The sequence below is a fragment of the Ochotona princeps genome, chromosome 10, assembly GCF_030435755.1.
Source record: "Ochotona princeps isolate mOchPri1 chromosome 10, mOchPri1.hap1, whole genome shotgun sequence".
In the NCBI taxonomy this organism is placed as follows: Eukaryota; Metazoa; Chordata; class Mammalia; order Lagomorpha; family Ochotonidae; genus Ochotona; species Ochotona princeps.
The window spans coordinates 30,747,139-30,763,780 of record NC_080841.1 but is presented as its reverse complement, the minus strand read 5'-3'; the positions used below and the strand labels follow the sequence as shown (position 1 = coordinate 30,763,780).

Genomic DNA, 16,642 nt, shown 5'->3' with positions numbered 1-16,642 from the left:
TCAACAATGCTATGCTGATTTGTGGCTAAAAATTAGGTTGAAATTTCTGAGAGATCACTTCTAATTCAGTCTTAGTCCATTCTAAGCCCTTAATAACTATTTTTCAGATGAGAGAGTGTCTGCCTGACAGACAATATTTATTTCAATAAAGTTAAATATTTATCTGCTTTCACTTTCAAGTTAGATAGAGTGTTCTCTCACAGGTCTGATCGTAGTGCTCTTACATCCTTGGGGGCAGTTGAACAATGACTTGGTTCCATGTTCAAACCTGTATATCTTGCCCTTTGGCACAGTACCACCCTTTTAAAAATAACTTAGGCCCCGCCATAATGTCTGCTGGTTTAAACATACCATGGTACATAGTAGAACTCATTAATTATTTGTTTAATGAATCATAAAAATCTGCTTCTGGGGCCCAACGTGGTAGCCTACTGCGTAATTCCTCGCCTTGCATCCACCAGGATCCTGTATGGGCACCAATTCTAATTCCGGCTGCTCCACTTCCTATCCAGCTCCCTGTTTGTGGTCTGGGAAAACAGTAGAGGATGGCCCAGAGCCTTGGGACCCTGCCCCTGTGTAGGAGACCTGGAAGAGGAAATTCCTGGCTCCTGGCTTCAGATCAGCTTAGCTCTGGTCAATGTGGAAGATCTTTCCCTCTGTCTCTCCTTCTCTCTGTGTATCTGCCTTTCCAATAAAGAAAAGTTAAAATGAATCTTCAAAATAAATATGCTTCTGTTTCATAAACACTTTTTGGTCTTAATATAATTTTTGCTTGTTAACTTGTTAGTCTTAAGATTACATTTTTCAAAATTCATTTTTTTTTTTTTAAGATTTTATTATTATTGGAAAGCTGGATATACAGAGAGGAGGAGAGACAGAGAGGAAGATCTTCCATCCAATGTTTCACTCCCCAAGTGAGCCGCAACGGGCCGGTACGCGCCAATCCGATGCCGGGAACCAGGAACCTCTTCCGGGTCTCCCACACGGGTGCAGGGTCCCAAAGCTTTGGGCCATCCTTGACTGCTTTCCCAGGCCACAAGCAGGGAGCTGGATGGGAAGTGGAGCTGCCGGGATTAGAATCGGCACCCATATGGGATCCCGGTGCTTTCAAGGCAGCGACTTTAGCTGCTAGGCCACGCCGCCGGGCCCTCAAAATTCATTTTTTAAAAGTACCAGAAAAAAACAATTAAGATTTGTTTTATTTATTTGCATGGCAAAGTGACAGAGAAAGAACTTTCACTAGTTTGCTTTTCAGATGGCAGGCCAGGACAGGGCCAGGGTAAAGGCAGGGCCCGGGTATGCAGATCAGCTGCTGGTGCTTCCACCGGCACAGTAACAGTGAAATGGATTAGCAGTTAAACAGCCATCTGGCATTCTGATACGGGATACTGGCATATCAAGACAATCTGTTGGCTTTCTATGCCACAACACTGGAACCCTTAAAATCTGTTTTTACAATTCTAAGGAAGAATTTCATATTTGGAAAAATTGTAAAGAATGAACCCATTGTAATCCAGTAATTTCGCATATTCTGTACAGAGTTGTGTTGCCATCCCAAGTATAAGTTTAGAATTTTTCAAACGTGTGAGAGAAACTGTCTGTTCCCTTTGCTTTCCTTCTTTCCCTCAGCTCAGGCCCTCATCTGATTTCTGTCTTTGTGAATTTGTCAATTCTGGATAGTGTATAGAAGTTACATGATGCGTTATTATATCTGACTACTTTTGCTGAGTGTCATGCTTGTAAGGCTTTTTCGTGTTGGGGATTAAGTGCTGCATTCATTGTTATTGCTGAGTACTGTTCCTTTGTATGAATGTGCAACCTTACATATGTTTTTTCTGCCAGTTGATTGGCATCTGGACTGTTACTGCTTTTTAGGTATTGGTGAGCATTCCTTTGCAATTTTTGTGTATACTTATGCTTTCTCTTGGGTGTATACCTAGAAATAAAGTTTATAGGTCATGTGGTAATTCACATGTTCAGATATATAATACTCAGCCTATACAAAGACCTACAACAGAGTGTTCATTTTAGTTATTTTTACAGTAGTGTAAAATGGTAACAAGCCAAATGATTATCAACGGGTGAATGAGAAGACAGATTGTATATCTATACAATGGGATAACTACTACATGACTTGTTTTTTCATTTTGTAGTATCATTCCTTTTTATACCAAGAGAATTTCCAACAGAAGTTAAATATTGTTAAAATCATGGAGTAAGTTCGTCTGACTTTCATAAGATACAAAAGAACACAGAAGATCTAGAATTTCTGGCCAGTGCAATGAGGTCGCAAGCTAGGCATGCACCTGCAGAACTAGGATCCTCATTGGGCGGCACTTCAAGTCTGGGGTGTTTCACTTCTGATCCAGGTCCCTTTCAATGGTCTGGGACAGCGTCAGAGAGGATGGCCCAAATGCTTGGGACCCTGTACCAACATGTGAGATGAGAAGGAGCTCCTGGGTTTGGATCAGCTCAGCCATGGCTGTAGCATTCTTTTGGGGAGTGAACCAGCGGATGGAAAATTATTCTCTCCCTATTTCTATTATAAATTTGTCTTTGCAATTTGAAACAAAAAAGCTCTTTTTAAAGAGATTTATTTATGTAAGTTGTGTATTTCCCCGCCCCTACTTCTCCAGATATCATCGACCCCGCATTTCTGCGTCCAGGCCGGCTAGACAAAACACTCTTTGTGGGTTTGCCACCCCCGGCAGATCGCCTTGCCATCTTAAAAACCATCACCAAAGTAAGTAAAGGAAATGAGTTACTGTTGTGAATGCTGCTCTTAAATAAAGACAGTTAAATAGGCTTTTTTTAAAAAAGATTTATTAATTTTTATTGTAAAGGCAGATATACAGAGAGAAGGAGATAAATATGCTGGACTCTCTGCCATTGTCCATTCCCACAATGATGGACATAATGATTGTGTTGAAGAACTATACTATAGTCATGATATAGTAATGATAGGGGATCTAAGTGAGGGGCATGGAATTGGGGAGGGCATAAGGGAAATCTCACAATCTATGGAACTGTATCATAAAATGATAATAGAAAGAAGTAAAATTAAAAAAAAGTATACAGAGAAAAGGAAATGCAGAAAGATCTCCCCACTGCTGGTTCACTGCCCAAGTGGCCACACTTCCAGAGCTAAGCAGATCCGAAGTCAGGAGCCAGGAAGTTCCTCTAGTTCTCCCATGTGGGGGCAGGGTCCCAAGGATTTTGGTCATCCTTTACTGCCTTCCTAGGCCGCAGAAGGGAGCTGGATCGGAACGGATCAGTCAGGACACAAACTGGTGCCTGTATCGGACCCGGGGCATGTATGAGGCAAGGAATTAGCCAGTAGGCTATCACTCTGGGCCCCATTTTTTTGTTTTTCATGTCCAAGATTATTTTTTTGTTGTTGTTGAAATGCAAAGCACGCAGAACAGGTAGCCTTACTCTGAAATGTTTGATCAGAGAGATGTTGGGAGCAAAGCTTAAAGTTCAGGAACAAAGATATTGTGAGTCATATTTGGGAGGTACAGGGTGTTAGCCGCCAGGGTCCCTATGGGAGCAGGGGCCCGGGGAGTTCGAATGGGGAACATGGACTTCATGGTGACCCTGGCTGCACCACAGCATTCACATTCACCTCCCTAAACTATGTCCTTTAACATGACGAAGTATATGTTGTGTGTGTTTACTCATTGTCAGACCCACAGGTACTGCTCCCCAATTCCCACTCAGTACTCATAGCTATCTTCCCACAGGGCTAACCGCCTTCCTAACCAAGTTGGAAATCATTTACAGTAAAAGATGCTTAGCTATCTTGCAGTTTCATCTTCTAGTTGCATAGCTGGAGGACAGAAGTACAAAGATTGTTTGTCGAAAGTGTATTGAATGGGACATGTAAGGTTTTTGAATGTATTAAATGAACATCTGCATCTCAATCCCATAATGTGGGCTCGCAAATGGACACTCAGTGCAATACTTGAGCATGCCCTGCTGCAAGGCAGTAAATGATAATGTGGGCGTGTGGGCAGAGAAACAGAGACAGAGTGTTCTCATTTCCTGGCATCATCCCCAAATGCCCATGGGCCACATCACCAGGAGCTGTTTAGGTCAAGGAACACTGTGATTTGATTTTCGGAATCTGCCTTAACAAGATTCAAGAATCAGGAGCTAGAACTCTGAATCACTTCAAGATTGCTTTTGTCTTATGGCATATGGTTGCTTACTTGCCTGTGTATGTTTCTTCCTAAAATAGTTCTTTTAGAATATAATTTAATATAATACAATATAAATAAAAAAGAATGTATGCAACATTTATGTGAATTTTGAGTCAGCAACTTTTTGTGTGTGGTAAACTTTTTATTTATTTGTTTTTTTCCCTTGAAAGATAGAAAGAAGGAGAGAGAGATCTTCCATTCACTAGTTCACTCTCCAAATGGCTGTGATGGCTGGAGCTGAGCTGCTCTGAAGGTGGGAGCCAAGATCTTCTTCCAGGTCTCCCATGTGGGTTCAGGGTCCCAAGGACTTGAGTCAACCTCTGCTGCTTTCCCAGGCCACAGCAGATCTAAAGTGGTGCAGCTAGAACTCAAACTGACACCCATGTGTGATGCCAGTACCGCAGGTGGAGCTTTACTTTCCTAAGCAAACACTCCTGCCACTAAGTGTTAAACGTTTCAAATTGTTCTGATCGTTTCTTCCATCTTTCCTCATGAGTCAGTGGGAATTTGGTTTGAACACCAGGGATGGCTTAAAATCAAAAGAACATGTATTTCGCTTAGAAGACTTGCAGTTTTATTTGTGGACAGGTGACTACTTGTTCTGCTTGGCAGGTTTGATATTGTCTCCCTTCCTAGGCAACTGAGCCATACCTGTGTCTGTGTCACATGTAATGTGGTCCAGGGGAAAAAAATGTGTTCCCTTCCCCTTTGGAAACACTGATTTGGTGTTTTTTTGTTTTTGTTTTTAAGTGGTGTTTATTTTTGCTACAACTTCTCAGAAACCCTTCAAATTCCATGGCATAAGATAGCTTTCCTTTAGCTTTTCCAAATTTGGAATCAGCTTCTGGCAGTTAGTTACATAATTGAGTCACGCATCATAATTCTTTACTAGGAGCCAATACGATCAACTATGGATCCTCAGTCAAGGGGCCAAAGTTGGTCATGAGTTAAGGTACTGTCTGCAAGCTTGGCATCCCACATGGATGCCAGTTAAAATTCTGGCTCCCCTTCCTGTTCATCTTCCTGCTGACAGCTTGGAAAAGCAGTGGAAGATGACCCATGTGCTTAATCCCCTGCACCCACGCGGGAAACCCTGATGACGCTGTTGGCTCCTTGAGTCAGCCCGACCTAGCTATTAACTGCCATTTGGGAAGTTTGCCAGCAGATGGAATCTCTATTTCTCTGTAACTCTGACTTTCAAATAAATAAAATAAATCTTCTACCCCCCGCCCCCAAAAGAATACTACAGTGAAAAATCATTCTTCTTTTTTATTTAGAATGGTACCAGACCACCATTGGATGCAGATGTAAATTTAGAAGCAATTGCCAGTGACCTGCGTTGTGATGGCTACACGTAAGTGCTTCCCTCTAGAACTGGCAACTCTCTGGAGCTGAGTTTCTTCATCTGTAAAATGAGAAGAATAATGTTTCCCGACCAGATGTCTAGATGGGTGAAATGAAGTGACCTGGAAAGCACCTAATGTCTGGCTTGTCCTCGTCCTGCCCTGCTGAGACAAGGGACTGTCGAGTTGGTGGCTCTGAAGGATTTTCATGTCATTTCCTCAGGGTTCCCAGGCCACCTGAACTATTGTGGCTGTTCTTCGATGGTTTGTTCTTTCGAACACTCGCTGTTTCATGACTGGCTCCCAAATTGCCCGGGTGTGCCAGCACTGAAAAGAAACTCATCTACAGGTGCTTTGTTTCCCAACTCTCAGAATTCATTTTCACAGCCTAGCTATTCACATCCACATGTCAGGAAATCCAGTCATTCTGCCTTCAGCTTGCAAATGTCTGTTGTTCTAATATGGCATGCTTTCTTCACATACCTTCAGGATAAATTTGTTAACTGTCCCAATTTGGGGACCAAGTAAGAAAATCTGACTTGGGCCTGGCGTGATAGAATAGTGGTTAATGTCCTCACCTTGAACGCACCAGGAACCCATATGGGCGCCGGTTCTAATCCTGGCAGCTCCACTTCCCATTCAACTCCCTGCCTGTGGCTTGGGAAAGCAGTCGAGTACGGCCCAAAGCCTTGAGACCCTGCACCCACGTGGGAGACCCGGAAGAGTTCCTGGCTCTTGGCTTTGGATTGGTTCAGTTCCATCTGTTGTGGTTGCTTGGGGAGTGAACCTTCGGATAGAAGATCTTCCTCTCTGTCCCTGCTCCTCTCTGTATATCTGCCTTTCAATAAAAATAAATCTTTAAAAAAAAAAAAAAGAAAATCTGACTTGAATTTAACTAACAGACACCATCCTGTCCAGTTTGTTCAAAGCCCTTTGTCCACAGGATATTTGGTACTCTAACTACGCCTTTGTGAAAAATACAAATAATGTGGTGTTTTCCAAAGCCTTCTAAGGCATAAAGACATTGCATTCATCTGAGGTCCCTGGAAGCCTGTACTCAGCAACATAAATCTATTCCTAAATTTGGATTTACATGAAAAAGAATCAAGGAGAAAGATCTCGCATCTAATGGTTCACTCCCCGAACTTCCGCAACATTCAGAGCTGAGCGAATCCGAACCCAGGAACCAGGAGCTTCTTCCAGGTCTACCATGTGCATCCAGGTCCCCAAGGATTTGGACTATCCTGTGCTGCTTTCCTAGGCAATGCATTAAGTAGGGAGCTTAGTGGGAAGTGCAACAGCTGGGAGATGAACTGGCTCCTGTGTGGATTGCTGGTGTTTGCAGGCAGAGGATTAGCCAGTTGAGCCATCGCACTGGCCCCAAGGAGAATGTCTTCTTAGTATTTTAATTCAAAATCAACCCAGTCTTTATTAGTTAAATGATTTTACTACTTAGAGATGGAGGGAAAATTGAAGCAGATATATACAATAGCTTGAATTTGGAAAGATTTTAAGTTACAGAGGTGGTTTTTATAGCAAAACTAATCCTGCGCCGAGTATATTGAGTGTAGATTATTAAGGGGATTCGGTTAAATGCGGCTGAAATCCAGAGGTAAATGTGGGTTTCAGTTCTGCCATTGCAGTTTGGGAGACTTCAGTCTGCAGTTGCTTGTTTGCCTTGGCTGATGGTGTCTGCACCAGTGTCAGATGTAGCACTGAGGGCGGAATGCTGTTATCATCACCCTTACACTGAGTCTAAGTTCTTTAGTCCTAAAATTGAGACCTTTTGCCAAATCTCTGAAGAATCCTGGGAAGGCTGTGAGGTATTGAAGCCCCAGTCAACCCTAGTGTCTTTACAGTTCAACTCAGAACTGTGCTGACTGGTCACATTGTTGCCTAGACCAGTTAAATAAGTGGCCGCTTGTTAGGCCATGTCTGCTCAGCTTGAGCTGCAGTCACACACATCAAAGACTTTCTCTGTATTTTTCTCTTTTGAACTTGGAGACATAAATGGCGTTTTATATAAGCTCATTTTATATACTGTTTAATACATAAATGTGCTAGTCAGCACTTTAGTGTAGCCCTTATGACTGAATGTTTATTTTTCATTTCATTGCTTCCTCTGTGATTCTTTTTCTTGTAAAGATCTGGAGTATTTCTGATGAAAGCTAAAAATTTTTTTGTCAGTTCTCTTCTTTCCATATGCTTCAATATGTGACTTAGGAAAAATTGCTGGCAGCCTTCTTCCAGGGCTTATACTGTTTCTGAACTTAAATAAGAACTTCTTCATTAAAGGGGTGCAGATCTCTCTGCGTTGGTTCGGGAAGCTTCTATGTGCGCCCTGAGGCAGGAAATGGCAAGGCAGAAGAGTGGCGAAGAGAAAGGTACGATTGTCTCTGAAGCGTCTCAGTTGTGATTCGATATCACTGTGCACACTTGAAATGACTGTTCACCTGACAATGGCTGTCTTCCAGCAGTAATTGTGATAATTAAAGTTGATTTTCTGTTAACTTTAGAAAGTTTTCTGAAGAATCATGCAACCTCGGGTGCTGAGAATTATAATATCAGTGTTGTCACTGCTCCTCCAGTAAAGTGTATTATAGCCTATTATCATATACAGAGATCAGATAAAAACAAATGGGCAGAGTCATTATTTTATTATTATTATTATGATTATGAGCTTGGTCTGTTTATCAGTCCTTGAAAGCTCATGCTTTTCCTGAGTTTACAAAACACCCACAAGAGTGAAAAGCAGAGTAACGTCATATTTTTAAGGTTCCCATTCAAAAATCTAAACTCGATTTTTTAAGATGTATTTATTATTGGAAAGTCAGATTTACAAGTGAAGGACACACAGAGAGAAAGATCTCTCATCTACAGGTTTACTCCCCAGGTATCCACAACGGCCAGAGCTGCACCGATCTGAAGCCAGGAGCCTCTTCTGGGTCTCCCACGTGGGTGCAGGGTCCCAGGGTTTGGGTCGTCCTCGACTGCTTCCCCAGGCCACAAGCAGGGAGCTGGATGGGAAGCAGGGCCGCTAGCATTAGAGCTGGTGCCCATATGGGATGCCAGCGTATGCGTGGCAAGGACCTTAGCCACTAGGCTATTGTGTCGGGCCCAAAATCCATGTGTTTTATGATGTGTCAGTTTGAGACCAGCTAAATAAATTTGTACTATTTATATTTGAATGTCTGATTTCAATATTTGGGTGCTTGTGACTAAACCTGTTTTACTCTTTTATTCATTACAATTCCAAAAGATTTCTTTTTTGATTTATATTGATTTCCTTTTTTCTTTTTCCTGATTTCTTTGGCTGTCAAGAATCTTTATTGTAAAGTCAGATATATAGAGAGGTGGAGAGATAGAGAGGAAGACCTTCCATCCGATGATTCACTCCCTGAGTAGCTGCAACAGCCAGAGCTGCACCGATCCAAAGCCAGAAGCCTTTAGCCTCTGTTGGGTCTCCCATGCAGGTGCAGGGTCCCAAGGCTTTGGGCCATACTTGCGTACTTCCCCAGGTCACAAGCAGGAAGCTGGATGGGAAGCGGGGCTGCTGGCATTAGAGCCGGCGTCCATATAAGATCCCGGCACAATCGGAGTGTGGACTTTAGCTGCTAGGTTACTGCACGGGGCCCTTTTTTGATGGTCTTTACATAGTTGATTAAGGCTCATAGGGTTGGGCCCAGTGGCATGGCCTAGTGGCTACAGTCCTTGCCTTGAACGTGCCGGGATCCCATATGGGCGCCGGTTCTAATCCTGGCATCTCTACTTCCCATCCAGCTCCCTGCTTCTGGCATGGGAAGGCAGTGGCAGACGGCCCAGAACATTGGGACCGTACACGTTCGTGCAAGACCTGTAGGAGGCTCTTGGCTGCTAGGTTTGGATTAGCTTGGGGAGTGAATCAGCATACAGAGGATCTTTCTTTCTCTGTCTCTCCTTCTTTCTGTAAATATGCCTTTTAGTGAAAATTAATAAGTCTTAAAAAGAAATTGGTGATAGTTATGTTTGTCAAGACTTTTCGCAAGAGCACATCGCGTTGTTAATTCTGTCACCGGTGCCCTAAAGGCTTAGAAATCTCTTAACTGAAGTTGAATCTTAAATACTGAGATTGTGTGTGGTTTTGTGTTTGCTTCACAGGTAAACTCAAGGTGGGGCAGAAGCACTTTGAAGACGCTTTCAAGAAAGTAAAGTCGTCTATATCAGTAAAGGTAAGAAGGCTCCTGAAGGTCGAACACAGTGAGAGTAGGCTTGGATAAGTACTCCTATTCATAGTGTTTGTGTGTATGTGGCTTTTGTTTTAATTTTGATTTTATTTAGAAGGGAGAGACACATGTAGAGATTTCCAGCTGCCCACAACAGCCAGGGTTGAGTCATGCTGCAGCCGGGAGCTGGAAACTTGGTCTGGGTTCCCCACATGTTTGGCAGTGGTGAGTCCTTGAGCCATCAGTGGCCTCCCAGGCTGCTCATTAGCAAAATCACTACATTGAAAACTTTCTGCACAGAGCCAGGACTGCAAGCTAAGCACTGTGATTGGCAGTGCAGACTTTGCAAGCAGTGACTCGATCAGTGTGCTGAGTGCCTATGTTCAGACTTGTTTATTTATATATCACTTCTACTTCGGGAAAGAAAGTTTGTTGTTACCTTTTCACTTAAAGTAATTGCCTTATGAGGCTGTTTTGGAGAGATTTTATTTGTGCATGTTTTATAGCGATTGTTCTGCTAATTATAGATTCTCCCAAAGCTACTTTTCAGAGAGTGGCCTACCTGAGTCTTTCCATACCCTCAGGATTTTTAATCATTCTAGTTCAAGTGTTATTTGACCTGCCCTACCCTGTTTGACAAATAGTTTTTTATCTAACTGGAATTCGACTATACCCAAACTAAGCCTTGGAAACTTATCCATTAAGCATATCTGTTGAGTGTTGAGACTGAGATGGTTGACTTTGTCAGCTGCTACAGCAGAAATAGTATAAACCAGGTGGCTCATAAATGATGAACACTCGATTTTTCAGTCCTGGGTGTTGGCAAGTCCACAGTAATGTCCCCAGCAGCATTGGTAGTGGGTGAGATCCAGTTTGCAAGATCGTGGGTAGCACAGATTCTCATCTGTGGGAGCACCAGTCTTTTTCTTGAATATCCTACCTTCATGACCTAATTCATTCCCACGACCACCACCTCCTAATAGCATCACATTGGGGGTTGGGGTTTCTGTATGTGAATTTGGAGGATGTTAGCATTTAGAACACAACATTGTTCTCATGTATTTGACCATTTTACTTAGCCAAAGGAGAAATTGAAATCAATTTAAAGGATGCATTCTACTCTCTCGCTCAGGATCGGATGATGTATGATGCTCTGCAGCGGTCCCTCACCCGGTGACGTCTCTGGCCCACGTGTCCGCCAAGCCAGCCTGCCAACTGACGCACACTTGATCTCGGGTCAGGATTTCATTTTCAAATGAATGAGGTCCCACTGAAACTGAAGAGTTTTTCCTTGAGGCCAAGTTAGGTATCTTTATCAGGGTTGTCCTTTGTTCTTTGCCTTTTATCAGGTGGCATACAGTTTAATTTGCACATGTGATGTTTACCTGAAAATTTGATTAAGGTGGTTTCTGCCCATTGTCTCACTTGCCCTTTCTTTTTTAATTTAAGGAAATGTATTTCCATTTGTTTGAAAGAATGTGACAAACTGATAAGTCTGCCCTAAATCTCCCAAGAGGGAGGCCTGGGCCAGGCAGAAGCTGGAAACTTGATTCAGTTCTCCCTTGGTAGTTACCGAGGTTACCGGCACCTAAATTGGTGAGCCATCACTCACCATTGCCTCCCAGGGTATACATTAGGAGGAAGCTGGAATCAGAAACAGGGATGCAGGTGTCCAAGTCACGAGTCAGTGGCCACTGTTCCAAATGCCTGTGCCTTTTCCCTTTGTAATATATATGCATATATATATTTGGGGAATGTACTTTGAAGTTCAGTAAATGTTTTGTTCATGGTCAAATTAAAGTGTGAGAATTATTTTTTCAAAATGTTACTCTTGCTTGATATTTACATTGTCGTAGTTTTGGCCCTTTGGCCTGTATCTTGACAATTTCTAACACTTTGTGAAGGGGTCAATTTGCGTCATATTTAATAAATCATGTTGTTGTTACGGTAAATTCTGAGACTGTATAGGTGGGTCTCATTATCAAGCTTTTCTTAAACTTTTATTCTGTGACATTCAATTAAAATGTTAAAAGACTGCAAAAGTAAGTAAGATTTGGGTTCCCCTCCTCCTTTTTAGATTTATTTATTATTTCAAAGTCAGATTTACAGAGAGAATGAGAGACAGAAAGATCTTTACTTGTGCTGGTTCACTTCCCAAGTGGAAGTAACAGCCGGAGCTGAGCTGATCCTAAGCCAGGAGCCAAAAGCATCCTTTGGATTTCCACGTGGGTGCAGGGTCCCAAGGCTTTGGCCCATCATCTACTGCTTCCCAGACCACAAGTAGGGAGCTGGAAGGGAAGTGGAGCAGGGTACAAACTGGCACCCACATGGGATCTTAGCACTTTCAGAAGGAAGATGAGCTGATTGAGCCATCGTACCTGCTCCAGTTCGAGTAATTTTTGAAATGTATTTGTTTTATTTTTTATTTTCTGATTTTTCTGAGTTTTTTTTTTTTAAGATTTATTTATTGGTGCTTACTGTTTGAACCTAGGAAGTGAATGGATTTAAATATCTTTTCCTGGATGCATTGTTAATTCCTAATGGCATTTCTCACTTTCCAGTTCTCACTGACTCCATCATCAAACTCGATCTGCTTTTCCCTGGCTTGAGATTCCTACGCTGAAGCTTACCACCAGGGGCAGGGATTTTCCTTTTCAACCTGCTTCTGCAAAAGGAGCACAGGCATAGGAGTTCATTACCGCAGCTAGTTGATTGGATCTCCTGCTAAGGAGCTTAGGATCCTATCCATCTTTTCACCTTCGCACTGAGCCCTGGGCCTGGCACAGAGGAAGAGCTTAATGAGTATGAAATGGATTAACTGTTCTTCAACAATGGGTCTGTTGAGCCTAGAATGTGGGCTGGCACACTGCCCTAGCCCTTCCCATTCCTACCTTTCTGGCTTCCAAAACTAGGGGAAGTCTCAAGATGGAGGAACTCCAGAGGAGTTTGAGAGCTTGCTTCCATCTCTTGTCTGCCACCTGTTCTTCCTTAGTCCCCGTGTCACCTGGAAATCGATGTCATCTTCAGTTCTCAACTGATTAGTCATCAATCATTTGATTTAGAAATGTTTCTGAAATCTGTTTCCTTTGTTCCCATACACTGACCTAGTTAGGACTTTCATCACCTTTCATAACTATGACTGTAACCTCTTAGTTAATCTCCTGTTCCAATCTCTCGTACACTGAAACCAATTTGCCTTTCCAAAATCCCATCACTTCTGCATTCGTCGATGGCCTGAGTGCCGGTGTCTGGTGATGTGCAGCTTGTGTGGTCACAGCCGTCCACCTGTCGCACCGTTCCCTCCTCTTTCCCTGCCTGTCTCTAGGCGGCAGATACCTAGAGTTACCAGGAGTGGGCCCAAATCAGGAGCTGGTTCCAGGGCTGCTGCCTCAGAGTTCTGGGGCTCAGGCTGAGTGCCTCCCCCATGTCTGCCAAAGCGCATTTCATTTCAAGAACAGGCTACATCCAGTGGGTGGCTGGGTTCCTCCTGGCTCAGTTCTTTATCTTCCCCATCTGGTGGGACAACATCCACTTTGGTTTCTGCTGCATCCAAAACACCCTCCCATCTACTAATTGTAGCTCTGATTTTTTCTTCCCTTTTTTTTTCTTTCCCCTTCTGATTTTTTCTTTCTCTGTCACTGAGACAAGTCATGTATTTGTAATTTTCCTTTTTGTTTTTTTGTAGATTATTGTAATCCTTCCTCTTCAGTTTTTGCCGTATCACGTAAGGTTTAGTATGTTATATCACTTTTTTTTTCCATTTGCTTTTTAAATTTTGTTTTAATTTTCATCTTATTTGATACTCGGGGACTGAAAGAGATCTTCTACACATTTGTTCTTTTTCCATGTGCCTGCAATAGCCAAAGGCTGGGCCAGGCACAACTTGGGATGTAGCAATCATTCTGATCTTACACAGATGGTAGAAACCCTCATTCCTGAGCTTCAGGCATCAGGTGCTCCCTCCCTCAGTGTGTCAGCAGGAAGCTGGGTCAGAACAGAGAACCTGAACCAGAAATATTAAAAGTGCGCCTCCTTTGTTCTCTCTCCTCCCTATTCCCTCTCCAGTCACTCTATCTAATAGGTTTCCAAAACAGTGTCTTAGCCACTAAGTCCGATGCCTGCCCCTGTTCCGAGAAAAATCTTTTAAAGGATTTACTGACTTAATTGAAACTTAGAGTTACAGGGAGAGAGAGATCTTCCATCTGCTGATTCATCACCAAAATGACTACAACAACCAGGGCTGAGCCAGGCTTAAGCCAGGGACCCAGAACTTCATCCTGTTCTCCCACCTAGGTGGCAGTATCCCAAAACACTGGAGTCATCTTCCACTGCTCTTCTCAGGTTCATTGGTAGGAAGCAGGATTGGAAGTGGAGCAGCTGGGATTTGCACCAGCAACCATGTGGAATGCTGATGCCCTGAGCCATCGCTTTAGGGACTTTACCAGAAGGCCAGATTGTGGTTGGTGTTGGTGTTGTGTGTTAGATTAGGCTGGCCTTATCTCAGGAATGTCCGGAATGCCCTTCTGGAATCACTCAGGCCTGTCTCAGCCCACCTCCTTGAATGCCCAGCCCATGCAGGTCGATGGGGCATGCTCAAACAGAGGAACTGCTGCCTTCTCCCATCCCCTGTGCCTAAGCTGGGTAAAGCCTAGTGTTGTGTACTCTGGGCAGCCATTTCTCTCTCGTGGTCACCCATTCTCTACCACATGGGAGTGGTTCTGGATCGTCTGTCAGACAATCTCCCCTAATAAAACTCTGCCTGAACCAAAAATCTCTAATTCTCAGTCACCCTTGAACCTAACACCCATGAGCCTTGTTATTGCCAGAGACGCCTAAGTAGATGCTGCCAGTGTGTATACATACAATATTTTTAATTTTATATAATGGTCCATTTTACTTAAAATCCAGAGAAACAGAGAATGAGAGAAAGAGAACTTCCATCTGCTGGGTCACTTCCAAAATTGCACAGCTGGACTGGCAGGCTAAAGCCAGGAGCCCAGAACTCTGACTTGGCTGTCAGGGACCCAAGCACTTCAGCCATCATGCTGCCTTTCAGGGTGTGCATTATCAGGAATTTGGAATCAGAGGTGGAGCTGGTAGAGGACCTTCACCTATGGAATGCGGGCATCTCTATTCACATCTTAACCTCTGGCTATGAGGAGTGACTCAAACATCAGCCCTGAAGGCCTCAGCCATTCTTGACTCTACTATTTTAGATATCCCCCTCAGGCTGTCCACCAGTGAGATGTGACCCCCGACACACCCCCAATCTCTCACAGTCCCTCCCCTAATCCCTGCCCATTTACCAATCACCAGTGGCTCTGATAATCTCAGTCCTCAGCCCCTTGGGGCCCACCTAAAGCCCCTTCCAACCGGCTCTCCACTTCCCCCGCATCTTCCAAGCTCACCTGGCTCTCCCTGTTCTCCATCTCTTCCCCCTTCCCTTGCGCTGGCAACCCCCAATCCTGCCCCCATGGTGTTGTAGGGTTTTTGACCCTGAATACGGCAGCAACCTCAATTCTTGTCTCACAGGAAAAAATTTCGTGTGGCACGAAATGTTTGTGCTTTGGTTTTAAAGCAATATTTATTAGAAAAGCTGAGAAAAGAGGCTCTAGTCCTAGTGATGTGAGGGGGCTTTGAGATAGAAAGGAAAAAAAGATCCGTATTAATGGTGGGTAAAGCGCCTTTTAAAGGTTTCCCTCAAAGATGTTTCTGCATATATAAGAGAAAATTCCTGGTTCCCATGGTACCTGGCCTTGGGACAAAAGGCCAGAAAGGTGTCACTAGTCAACTTCCTTGGTCCCTTTCCAATGATAAAGAGGCCAGTCTTAGGTCCTCCCCCTTAGTGATTGCTGGAGACAGAATCAGGCTGAGCTTCGGGTGGGGAATGGGTATGTTAATCTCACCCTTGTCTCTTGGGGAAGCATGTTCCTGATATGTTAAAATATACACTTGTCTTGGGAGAGACATGCTCTGGTAAATCCAAAACTTGGCAGAAGAAATACCCCCTTTATATTTGAGGAAAAAATGACGACTTGTGGACCCAGAATACCCTAACTGCCTACTACCCAGTCCAATTGCTCTCTCAATAGCAGGAGACATTTCCCTTTTTCTTCACTCTCCCACTCTCCACCCCCCTCCCGTCCTACTTTGTTCGAATAAAGAACCTCCGAGGTACCTCATAATCTCTGGCATTTTGGTGAAAGAGAAGTTGGCTGCAGGATATTAGCAGCATGTAAGAACTTATTGCGATAAAAATTAACCGTGACAAACACCAGTCCCTCAAACTTCTTTTGTTGATTTCTCATTTTTCTCCGTTGTGATTAGAGAAGAGGTGGGATACTGTTTCCATGATTAAAATTTGTTAAAACTTGTTTTGAGGGCTGGTATAGGAACACGTCATGTTAGGTAAAGTAACGTGAAGCTAAAATCAGAGGAAGCTGAAAATGTCCACGTGCAGGCAGATAGTGATTCCTGGGGCAGAGAAGGGTTGGGGACCGCGAGGGTGGAGCAGGCTGGGCAGCTGACCCAGGGCACAGTTAGGATGAGCAAGTTCTGTTCCCTGCACTGTGGAGTGACTCGTTCACGGCAGCCTTGTGTGTAGTTTATGAGGGACTGGAAGGGGGTGCTGGAAGCCATCACGTGCAGAAGTGGTGAAGCTGTGGAAAAGTGAAGTAGTTTCCTGCTTTGGTTGTTGTAGAACCTTGTGTACACGAGTCTTGAGAAGTCCTGTGCTCATGCCTGAGCTCAGCTATTACAGGTCAGGAGTCCATCCCAGCCAGTAGCATCTTCCCAGGGGGCATCAGCAGCCACTTCCTGTCGCAGGAAATGGTCAAGGATGTGCTCCGCAACCTGAGGAAGTCACATCAAGTGAAGGGAAGGCATCGCAGAGTGA

The 16,642-nt window shown here is 43.7% G+C and overlaps 1 protein-coding gene across 1 annotated transcript in view; it reads left to right on the top strand.

Moving 5' to 3' along the window:
- Positions 1-11,316, top strand: part of NVL (nuclear VCP like) — a 70,429-nt gene extending 59,113 nt beyond the window's left edge. The window contains exons 19-23 of the mRNA XM_058669225.1: positions 2,637-2,743; positions 5,480-5,556; positions 7,841-7,929; positions 9,683-9,753; positions 10,880-11,316. Of these exons, the coding sequence (XP_058525208.1) occupies positions 2,637-2,743; positions 5,480-5,556; positions 7,841-7,929; positions 9,683-9,753; positions 10,880-10,924 (389 nt within the window). The 3' untranslated portion in view covers positions 10,925-11,316. The remainder of the gene's footprint in view (positions 1-2,636; positions 2,744-5,479; positions 5,557-7,840; positions 7,930-9,682; positions 9,754-10,879) is intronic.
- Positions 11,317-16,642: the final 5,326 nt, after the last annotated feature.